The following is a 12340-nucleotide window of genomic DNA, read 5'->3' as shown; positions in this document are numbered from 1 at the left end:
GTCCAACCCACATCTGGATAGACAAGGAAGTCACAGTTTTGTACATTGAATTGCAACAAAGGACATATCAGCTCCATCAGCCACTGACATTCTGAAAATTCTAGAAGCAGATTTCAATGAGAAGAGCTATGAAGATAAGTATGTGTCCCAAAATGGTGTACACTTTGTACAGTTCATTAGTGACATCAGGCAGAAGGAAAATGGACACTTTGAAATGTCTCCTTTCATAAGTAGTATTCCACCCTCACTACCAAAAATAAGAAGCTGGCTACTCTTCATCTGCGGCATTTAAGGAACCATTTAACCTCAAGTCAACCAACAGCACCATCACCGCTACAAGGACTTTATGGAGGAAATGATCAACAAGGGTCAAGGGTGATGCTGAGCCAGCCTCTGCTGTATCTGAGAGAGAGAGAGAGACATTCCCCATCATAGCGTGTATCACCCCAAATAAACAGATAAGCTGTGGGTTGTGTTCGATTGCTCTGCAAAGTTCCAGAGAGTATCTCTAAATGACACTTTGCTGACAGGCACAGACTTGATCAGTTCTCTAGTGTGAGTCCTTTGTCGCTTCAGAATGGAAGCCATAGCTATGACCTGTGACACTGAAAGAATGTTTCACCAGTTCTTTCTCTCTTTTGAATTATGTAATTACCTGAAGTTCCTATGGTGGGAAGACGGAGATTTGGAAAGAGATCCTCAAGAGTATGGGATGGCACTTCAGCTCTTTTGTGCAGCATCATCCCCTGGGTGTGTGAATTTTGATCTGAAGTATCTTGCACGGCAACAGAGATAATTATACATTGGCAGCAGCATTCATTGAGAAGAACTTCTGTGTAGATGATGGGTTGACCAGTGTTTCGTCTGTTAAAGAAGCCAGGAAACTGATTGTTGAAACTCAGGAATTGTACAAAAGAGGGGGTCTGACCAGTTGCCAGTGGGCACCGTGTTGGCTACCTCTGCATCAAACACATGCAGGTGCACATACAGAAAACCAACACCCAGCTCTCAATATACAGCAAAAATATGAAACAAAATAAATTAAAAACAATTCAGCCTACTAATGAGGCTTATAAAATAACACTGGTAATACATTTGTGCATTAATATTTATTATGAAAACAATGTTTCAAATAAATTTACAACCAATACAGGCATCCAGAAAAAAATGTCCAAAATATTTATTTAATTTACTTAACATAAAGATGTGGTCTGCAACAAATAATAAAAAATAATATCAGCTATTACAAATAGTTAAATCTTAGCTGTGTAACATTGTTAGCAATAAAAATCCAAAAAGAATTTTTTTTATGTAAAACCCACTATATAACATAAAACAATCTATAAAAATGATATATATAATTTAGATACATATATAAATCAATGAATGTAAATATATATATATATATATATATATATATATATATATATATATATATATATATATATATATATATATATATATGAATAAACATTAAGTTAATAATATTAAATACACTGAAATTAATCTTAGCACTAAACAACATGCTTGTAATTTCCAAAGTGGTGCCTGTTTGAAAGTACTTTAAATTAAATTGAAAATTTTTTTACAACTTAGAGCATTTTCATTTCCATTTTCATCACTGTCTAAATATTCTCCTTGTGATGCAATACAGTTGTTTCCAGGAATGGAAGAAGCACTGAGACATTTATCTTATTTCATTTTTGTTACTGTGTCCTGTGCTTCCTTTGATTTTTTTATGTATTTCTTCCATGGTGGAAAATTGTCTTCTGTTTAGACTCATTTTTAATTTTAGGAACAAAAAGAAATCACGGTGAGTAAGATCTGATGAATATGTTGGGTGTGAATCAGTTAATTTTAGTGCACCTTTCACATTCATCCATCCATATTCCCTACATATTATATAATGCTTTTTGTTTATCATCTTTTGGGGTCTTATTTATTTCCACCCTGCCAACAGTGAGCACATGTTGGTGCTCAACCTGGCACACGACACCTCCCAACAGGTTCATATAAAATGCTCCTGAAATCCTAGATAGTCTATGCCACCTGTGCCATTCTTTGGATGAGTGGTGAGGGGTTCTTTTTAAATTGCACTGTAGATTCTGCAATGGTGAGTACCAAGTACAGCAATGAGGAGGAGGACAGAGTAAAGCTTACAGTTCAACTGGGTGCATTCCATTATGGTGACTTTCACTCAAAGTGCCTATAATGCAAGAGAAAAAGAAACAGCAGAAAAAATCAGCCACATCAAGGTAAAACTAATGAGAGGTCCAGGACCTGGGGGGGGGGGGGGGGGGGGGGGGTTGTAGGGGGGTAATGGGGGGTCAGGGGGGGGGGGGGGTCGTTATCTGTTGCCAAAAAAAGAATAACAAAAGACTAAAGCAATTGAAAAAGAAATCAAATTGGCAGAATGTGTAACAATTATATAATGCCTTGTATGGTGAAGGGTAAATAGAAGTCATGCACTTAATGTGTCCTACAGAGATGAAAATCTCCAGCATAATGAGTCCAACAGAATAATCAATCTGCCTTTTATATTGGTAACATTAAATAGTGCCTTCCTTTGGAATGCGTGAATGAACATAACTTAACACATCTCAACCCCTGAATCAGCCTAATTCCTCTCTTGACTTTCTCTAGCACTGCTATGTCTTTTTTTTAATGTGAAGACCAAAACTATACACAGTATTCCAGGTGATATGTCACTAGTGTGTTATATGGTTTAAGTGGTTAAGGCTTTGGACATCAAACCCTGAGGGAATGGGTTCAAATTCCGCTACTGACACTGTGTGGCCATGAGCCACACTTGATTTGCCAGTGCTCCAACTGGGGAAAAAAAAACAAAAACAAAAGTAATGTAACCAATAGTATCATTTATGTTGTAAGTTGCTTTGGACACAGGCGTCAGCCAGATAAGTAAATGTAACCTCCATTGACTTGTACTCCATACTTTGTGATATATATCCCAACATTCCATTAACTTTATTAAAAGTGTCATGTGATGAGTCCGCTATGACTCCTAGATCCTTTTCATAAGTAGTACATTCAAGTTTCAAACATCGCATTGTGTATTCAAATTATACACAACATTTCACTTTTTACATCTAATACTTTGCTTTTATTTACATTACATTTCATCTGTCATGAATCTGCTCAACACTGTATTCTGTCCAGGTCTCTCTTTTAATGATTCAGTTATTTACATTATCTGTCATTCCACCTGGCTTGGTATAATCTTTACACTTAGCTTTTTTTATATATTGTTATCCTGATCAATAATGTACAGTATATTCAAAAAAGTAGCGGGCTCAGCACTGAACCCTTGCAGGACACCTCATTTAATTTAGAAAAAAAATTTAACCACCATAATCTTTTGTCTCCTATTTATGAGCTAATTTTGTACCCGCCTAATGTTCTTCTCTCATTTCTTTTGTTTTTCCCTGTTTTGTTTTAAAGGCCGTTCTTAGAAGTAACAGGTTTCTTAATTTTCAGGTGTCAAACAAAGAGATGCTGTGTCATGTGAAGCCTGTGTCATGTGAATCAGTGATTTATAAAAGGGTAAGTCATCATTTTGGTACTCATCCTCCGTCTCATACAAGCACAAAGCACTATGTTTATAAACTTACATTCATAGAGTTGTATTGTAAAGGAAAGGTTTTTAATATATATTTTTATTGCTATGCAATGGACTCTTTCACCTTTGTTTGTCTTTGTCTTGGTTCCATTACTGCCAGAACAGAAACTCCATAAGCTTGAACTGGTTAAGTAGAATAGGATAATACATAAGTATGTATTAATAGATACATTTGTATTATATGATATACAACAGTGTTTTATGTCACAGCAAACATTTTTTTTATTTGAGGTGTGAAGTAAATTTACCTGTGACAAATGTATGCCTTCAAAGTTTAAAAACATGACTTTGAAGGGGAACCATTTTTTGCGTCTTATTTGGTTGACAATAAAAAGACACTGAAAAATAAGTATTGTGACGTCCCGTCGAATAACACACTCAGGAGCCGCTTGTCCGGGGAAGTCTTCCAAAAATGCCGACTGGCTTTTTATTCAATCAGCCGCGATATAAACGGTGCCCTACAGCCGCCCGTTGTCTGGGTCACGGGAACACCTCCAAAATAACAAAGACTAATCACCTTCGTCCTATCTACCTCTCTTACTCTCCAAACAGTTACTTCCCTTCTTTACACCTTATACCAGGGGTAGGCAACGTCGGTCCTGGAGTGCCACAGTATGTGCAGGTTTTTGTTCCAACCCAGTTCCTTAACGAGAACTCAATTATTGCTGATGAAGCACATATTGCTTAAGTGACATTTTAATGCTTCATTTTAGTTGTCTCGCTTGTTAAGGTTCTCCAACCTTAATTGCTTATTTCAATCTTAAACTGCTGCATTCAGTGTTTTAATTGCTCCTTATTAGCAATAAGATGTAAAAGACAAAGCAGCCAGCAGTTCTCCAGCTAGCTTTTTTCCAATTACATCTGTGTGTGTTCATCATGCACGGTTTGATTTAATAAAACACTTAATAGAAAAATGTGACAGACTGAAAATGATCTGTTTTAGGCTTCAAATCATTTGGATGATATCCTTGGAAAGGAAAAAAATCTACGATATAAAAGCCTTACATTGCACAGACTAACAAGCCATAAAATTAAATAAGGTCTGAGATTGGCAATGATTGGTTTCTAATTAAGCAATTGGGTTGAATGAAAACCTGTAGCCACTGCGGCTCACCAGGACCGACATTGCCTACCCCTGTTTTACATCTTATTGCTAATAAGGAGCAATTAAAACACTGAATGCAGCAGTTTAAGATTGAAATAAGCAATTAAGGTTGGAGAACCTTAACAAGCGAGACCACTAAAATGAAGCATTAAAATGTCACTTAAGCAATATGTGCTTCATCAGCAATAATTGAGTTCTCGTTAAGGAACTGGGTTGGAACAAAAACCTGCACATACTGTGGCACTCCAGGACCGACGTTGCCTACCCCTGCCTTATACTGTTCTCCTCACTTTCTCCAGCCTCCAACTCCAACTTCAACTTCCGGTCACACACCACTTTTTATCAAGCCCCATTAATTAACCCAGATCCCTGTCACTCATCTCTCTCTAGGGAGGTGCCCCAAGCCCTTACAAACAGGGTTCCCTCAAGACTCCACCCCAACACTGCTTCCCTTCCCTATAGCCCATGCAATGGCAAGACACGTCACAGTATCTTTAAACCTTAAAAACTTAATCTGTTGAGGCATGTGGTTTCACAATCCTTGATGTGATTCCCCCAAACAATTTCTTAAAAATCCACTTCTGTGCTTTTTGATTGCTAGTCTATTTAACTTTGGAGTTATGATAAAAAGTTATGATAAAAGGTCTCTAAAAAAAAGACCTCTAAATCTTAAAAACCTCATCTATTAAGACTACTTGGGCCCGGTTTTATCTGGGTGGGGGCGTGGTCAACAGAAAATGCCACCAACAAAAGCGTCATCTTAAGGGTTTCAAAGTGTCCGGTCCCTAAATGTGTGTGAGGCGTCAAAGTAGAAGTGTCATGTTTGCAGCATGGATGGTTGTAGAATGCAGCAGAGTTCAGAAGAGCTCTGACACGAAGCTCACAAGACAGACACGAAAGCAAAATGCAGTAAAGAGAAGACATCTACACACGCACGCATTTATTTTTTCTCTTCTGAATTAGTTCTACTAATGTTGTTTGGTACAAAGATTCGGTCCCATTGCTGTGAACTGCTTATAATGTTCCCTCGAATGATAATAAAGCTAATCACTTTTTTAAACGTCGCTTTAACATATGCGGCGTTTTTATTTAATGACAAGACTGTTACTTCAATTAATCTGACACTAGGGCAATTTGTTACGGCTACTTTAGAATTTTTCGTTTTCTGTGCCGAGCACGCTCATAATTTCGAAAGGTCTACGCACAGGGAAATCTGATTGTCACGGGATCTGATTTTTTTCACTACACCTGCTCGGCGCCGTTAGCTTTTCTTTATGTAATATAATGTAGGTTTGCAAAGATTCTTTTGGAAAACTTTTTACTTTTTTAATACTTCAACCAGCAGTGACATTCTTTAACCATTCAATAAGGCGGACTCTGTAAAATGGTCGACCAATAGGATTGAAGCACCGCCTACTTCCGCCGCTGGAACGGAGCGCGTATATTTTGAGCGTCGCAAAAATCGTCATCAATAAGAGCAGCAAGTGCTGTTTTTCATGTTTTACTGTTATCGTTTGTAGGTTTGACGGATTATGGCAGTTTGTCCGGTCCTTTTGATGTGTTCATTAACCAAAACGTTCAGAGAAAACAACACACTTGTGGATGGTAACTAACATAATTTGGAGAATTGGATTAGCAAGAGAAGGTGAGAATTTTGCTGCGCGCCTTGAATGGGGAGAAGGGTTTTTGTACCTCCCCCGACCTTATTGCAGAAACGCCCTGCATTTACCTATCACTTCAGGTTACTTTTTTACAAAAATGTTCTTATGTGCAGTGTTACTGTAAACCCACTATTAAATAGCAGAGTAAACATTTTTATGTGAAATTGTCATAGTCGTTAATATTTTGTCACATGACTTAATCGCTGCTGGCTTAATCTGAAACATTTAAAAAAGTAAAGTGTGTACCGATCAAAATAATATGAAGTAGTGCAGTGCTAATTAAATTCATGTTTTTGACTGGTGACACCAGTACCAAGTACTAAAAATAGTGTAGCGACCTTGTGGTCCGGACTTACGAGGGACATGCTCCTCAGGTGCCCGCGGACTGCCCGAGGAGTTGGGAATGCCGAGTAGGTAAAGGCCGCGCAGAGACAGCACTTCGTACCTGAGGAGCGTGTTCGTCAGAAATACAGTACAGTCCTAACGTTTTTCCAGTGAATCGTTTATTTTAGTAATCTGATGTTTTCCCATTTTCACAGATTTCCATGTGAGAATTTAGATTTTGTGTTAGCGTCTATGTGTAATGTAACGCGGTATAATTTTAAAGAATTTAAGTAATATAATTTCCCTTAAACTGTTGAGTCTTTTAATATCCATAACACATGCATTGCATTTGTATGTTTCTTTTATGAATACAATTACAAGACTAATTTATTTAAATCCTAATATAAATTGCAGTCTTGGCTTAAGAGTTTTATTTTTGTTAAACTGTTTTGCACGTATAATAAGCACATTTTGTGCTTTTTTTTAATTGTTGTGAGATAGTGCTCCATTTAGAGTCGGCCTTTTCCGTTTTCATAATTTTGATACAATACACCCCAGTTGCCCATTAGATTGTAAAGGACATAGACAGTTTGGAAGACAAATGGAATTTACTTTTTACATGATTGTGTGGCAGATGTTGTTTAAAGATCGAGATGCACTTAATGGGTCCCTTTTTTCTTTTGGTAAAATAATTACAAAAGCTCTCTCTTGTAGCCTTAATTTATAATTGTGATGTGTACTTTTCATTCAAGGCTGTATAGTTATGTAACAAAGTGTAACTCCCTTGTGATACTCTCAAAGTCCTATACTGTATGTAAGTGAGCCCAATGACCAATTCAATAATTGCAATCTTTTTGAATTTGACTTAACATTTGAGTCTTGAAAAAGCTGTTTATAGAAGACAGAGTGAAGCAGTCCCCTGTATGTCACACATCTGCTGAGACAGGAGAATTTTGTTAAAGGAATTCATACAGTTTCTGAGTGCATTGAGGGTAGCACTTGCACAATTTGTAGTCTACTAAGAGCACACAGTCTTGGTGATAGTTATCTGATAGTGATACACGTGTATCTAATTGACAGCCAGCTAGGCCTTAAGTATGTTCATAATTTAATTCCTTTAAGGAGAAATGTTTTGTTAATGAATAGTGAGAGAACCTGCCACAGGATTTCCTTTGGGAAGCACTTCACTGGACAACTGCTTTCAGGTTGATTTTTTTATTTATATATACATATACATACATATACATACATACATACATACACACACTTAGGTTAAAATGTAAAAGGAGTATGAATTGCAAATCGTATAAGAGGGTTTCACCATCGTTGTAGATAAGTTTAACATTTTTATTTATTTGAGATAGCCTATTGTGATTTATTCAGTGAAGGCAAATCTCTTGAGGCCATTGGTGCTCAATCAGAGGTTGGTTTCTGAGTTTTTCCCAATATAGCAAAGATTGCTAATGAATGTTGAAATTAAAAATTAAAAATGCTATACCCACAAAGTGCAGCAAGTGATTAAACCTGCTAAGCAGCCCACTAAGGAAAAGGCCTGTCCTCACAGCTGTTGGATCGGGTATACATTGCACTAGTGGGGACAAAGTGTATTATAGCATAATTTCATAACTGGTGTCACTTGGCAGACAATTACTTTGATTGATTTTTTTTTATTTTTTTATTAAAAAGTTAATTTTTTTTCTTGGTATATTACAGTTTGTAAGCAGCATGACTACTCTCACAAGACAGGATCTAAACTTTGGACAAGGTAATATTTTTTTTTTTTCTGTTTTGGTAAAGATCCATTTTTTCATGATTATAAAATGCAACTGTATAATTTTTATATAACCTTGCGTTGTCCATAATATGTTTGGTCACATGCACAAGTAGAATTCTAAAGAAACAAGAAGTGGGTCTTTGTAGTGAATGGGGCATCTGCACTTTACATGACTGTGCTTGGGGTAGTGGAAAGGTGTAGCGTCTTGAGCCAACTGCTTCTTCTATGTGAAATAGGAATGATTTCTTCAGATAAAATTAGAGTGGAGTTTATCAACAAATTGTATAACTAAGAGGCCATATACTTTATATGAGCCAAAGTGAGCTTCATTTTACAGAACATTTGTTTAATTTATTGTTTTGTTGTCTGTTAACAGTTTAAAAAATAATTTCCTCCAAAAAAGTTGAACCGATCCCTCACACAGCAGTTTGTTTTTTTTTTTTAAGAAGAAAAAAAAAACCTTTTTTGTAATTTTCTGTCACAGAAGATTATTCTTCTTAAGTAGTTTTTCCTCTATTTTTAGCCTTTTCAGTTGCAATCAGCTTGCTCACCTCAAAATATATTATAGCAATATGAATCGAGGTTAATCGATATATACAACTAAAAGCTTCATTAAACGGAAAATATTTGGCACATTTTTACAGTTATTTTGAGAATATAAATTGACTTGCATTTGAGTTCAAATGAAAAATGTAACTCTCTTCATAAATGTGTTTGCACTATTATTAAACCCCTAACTTCAGTACCTTGTGAAGCATCCTTTAGCCCAGGGCTATTCAATTACCAATTCAAAACACTTACAGGATGACCCGAAGAAGGCCGCGACAACCGCTTCAGTGGCAAGTGTAAGAGGAGTGCTGAATAAACAAGGACTTCATTATCTCACTCCAAGATGCAATCTGCTCCTGACCACAAAGAACATCAAAGGTTGACTAGAATATACCAATAGAAATTTGGATAGGCCTGCAGTGTTTTGGGAAACAGTTCTATGGACTGATGAAACTAAGTTGGAATTGTTTGGACACCTGGACCAGCAGTATGTCTGGCTTGAGAAAGGCCAGGCTTATGACCAAAAGAATACCATGCCCGCAGTCAAGCAATGGAGGTGAGCCTTTGATGTGGGGATGTTTTTCTGTTGTAGGAACTGTCAGTCTTGACCGTCTACTTAGCATCATGGATTCCCAGAAATACCTGGCCAATTTAAAAAGGAGCATGATGCCTTCTGTTCAGAAATTGAATCTTGGTAATCATTGGACTTTCCAGCAAGACAATGGTCCTAAGTACACCTCCAAGTTAACCAAAACTTGGTTGAGAAAACAGATCCTGGAATGGCATTCTCGGTTCTCAGATTTAAATCCCTTTGAAAATGTTTGGTTGGATTTAAAGAAGGCAGTTACAGCACAGAAGCCATCAAACATCAATGAGCTGGAGGATTTTTCATGTGAAGAATGGGCAAAGATTCCAACAGAGTGATGTAAGAAGCTTGTCGGCATTTACCGATAAAGGTTATTAGTAGTTTTAAAAGCTAAAGCTGTGGCCCAGTAGCAACCTCAGAGTGGTCTAGCCCAGTGGTCCCCAACCTTTTTGACAGCAAGGACCACTTTACTGGAAGCAAATTTTTCCAGGGACCGGTAGGGGGGGTGGGGGTTGGGGGGAGGGATTCTGAGGATTCAGGTGGGTTCGTAGGGCACATTTATACACAATTTACATTTCTTCTATTATTATTATTGTTATTAAGCAGTACGCATACGTTTGCAACCCGAGATTTTTCTTCTTTTTTTGCATATAACAAAGACATATGCATTGCATTTGTCATTCCAACAGATTGCACATCACAAACATTAACACTTACCGTTTTTTCATGTCTGCCATTTCTATAGGAGGGTGACAATGAGTTAAATTCCAATGGATATTTTTCAGATGTTGACAAGCAATAAGCAAAAGGTATCACTGAAAACCACAGAAAACAAAAACGGCAAAAAAAAAAAAAAAGTATGAGGAAAGTTCGAAGAAAGAATTATTTTTTACAATGTTTCTGTTTGGGGATTGTTGTGCAAATGTGCACATCTGAGCTGCGATCACAGATTTAAGTGCTCTGCGGATGATTCATTCAAGCATTTCAAGGTCACTTCGTTGTAATGAAAGTATCTGCCGAATGTACTTTGCAGTAACGAGATTTCTATAGACTCTTGTCATATGAGGAAACTGTCAGGACCATCAAAATACTTTGTTGTAATAATCTCTCACCTCGGTCTCTCTCCTCTTTCTGCGCTGCTGCAAAGCCCCACCCGCCAAGCGGTCTGAAAATCCTGAGAGAGTCTCCGTTGCCAGCAGTCCTCTCGCGGCCCGGCTGTCAGAAGGCTGCGGCCCGGTAGTGGTAGAGGGCCGCAGACTGGGGGTTGGGGACCCCTGGTCTAGCCCATGGTCCCACTGGCTCCAGACAATGACTAAAATGGTCTCAAATGTGACCAAAAATTTTTTTAAATTTTTTTTTTTTTTTTTTTTTTGATTGTTGAGTGGCTATGCCATTAACGTGTGTTGGTACAAGGTTAACCCTTCAATATCCATGAACTGCATAAAGGCTAGTTTATACACTTCACACATCTGAGTAGGATGCAAGGGACGAGCAGTGAAAAAGATGTCAAGACTTGGAGACGCGTGCGCAAAAATATTTCTAAGTACACAGCGCAGCAGCCATGTATTCCAAATGATGAATTTCAAGGAGAGGCTGGTTACGTTTGTGCCAGAAAAATGAACGAAGGGCTGAATATGATACAATCGGTAAGAAAAACAAAAGGAAGGCATGCAAAACATGTGAAATTCATCTGCCCATCATATAGGTCCCTGTTATGAAAATATATGTGCCTGGTGGACTTCTCATTTGGTGCAGGCACACTAAAGGGGTGGTTGACAAAAATCTTCTTGTGTTCACGCATCTTTGCACAAAGTTTCGCTTTTGATTTAACACATGCTTCGTGCAAAATGCCGGCCTGTCTATCGGTAAACATGCATGTGTAGTCACCTGTTCACTGTTTCCTTGCGCACTGCAATGTCATGAAGTCTGCATTTCAAGACTGCATTGACGGCGGACAGTAAACATTCTTAAAATGGTATCAATACATGCCACTTAGTTAGCTGTTACTTCAGCCATTTTGGCATGTGCTCATACATTCTGTTACCAACAAATTCTTCAACAAAAGCTCATCAACAAAGAAACAGAAAACAAGATTTAGTATTAAAAAATGTAAAAAAATTAGTAATTATAATAATTCATTACTTGACATCCAAGAACTCTGTACAAATACATTTTAAGGATAAATCGTTAAAATAAATGTACTGATTCACTTTCATGTTATACATGGTGCCTTGCTCTTAAAGATTTACTCATGTTTTTTTCTGGGGGGTGCCAAGGAGGAAGAGGAGGTTAGGAACATGGAATATTCAGTAGAATACCTGATTGCTTAAGTAATTGATGGCTGCATCTCTACTTTCTTTACCATTAGTTTTTCTAAGTAATTACAGAAGTAGAATTACTCATGTACCATGTATATTCATTATCAAAGCAGTTTAATGGAAATACATTTTTTGAATGTTCTATTGATTCTTTTTTCGAAAAGAAAATGTTCAATGTTCCTGAGCTAAAAGTACTAAGTTTGGATTCAGACTAAATTTTATTAGTGAACATCAATGCTTCTTTCTTAAATTAGTTGTTGCAGATATTCTATGCGAGTTTCTGGAAGTGGCTATACACCTTATTCTTTATGTCCGTGAAGTCTATCCAACTGGAATCTTTCAAAAAAGAAAGAAATACAATGTGCCTGTACAAGTGAGTAACATAT

At 37.2% G+C, this 12340-nt stretch overlaps 1 protein-coding gene across 1 annotated transcript in view; it reads left to right on the top strand.

Annotated features, from left to right (window-relative positions):
* Positions 1-6201: 6201 nt before the first annotated feature.
* The window catches only part of mad2l2 (mitotic arrest deficient 2 like 2), a 29049-nt gene continuing 22910 nt past the window's right edge, over positions 6202-12340 (top strand). The window contains exons 1-3 of the mRNA XM_028807615.2: positions 6202-6387; positions 8441-8492; positions 12209-12327. Of these exons, the coding sequence (XP_028663448.1) occupies positions 8453-8492; positions 12209-12327 (159 nt within the window). The 5' untranslated portion in view covers positions 6202-6387; positions 8441-8452. The remainder of the gene's footprint in view (positions 6388-8440; positions 8493-12208; positions 12328-12340) is intronic.

This window comes from Erpetoichthys calabaricus, chromosome 8, assembly GCF_900747795.2.
Source record: "Erpetoichthys calabaricus chromosome 8, fErpCal1.3, whole genome shotgun sequence".
Classification (NCBI taxonomy): Eukaryota; Metazoa; Chordata; class Cladistia; order Polypteriformes; family Polypteridae; genus Erpetoichthys; species Erpetoichthys calabaricus.
This window is presented reverse-complemented; position numbering and strand designations above follow the sequence as displayed.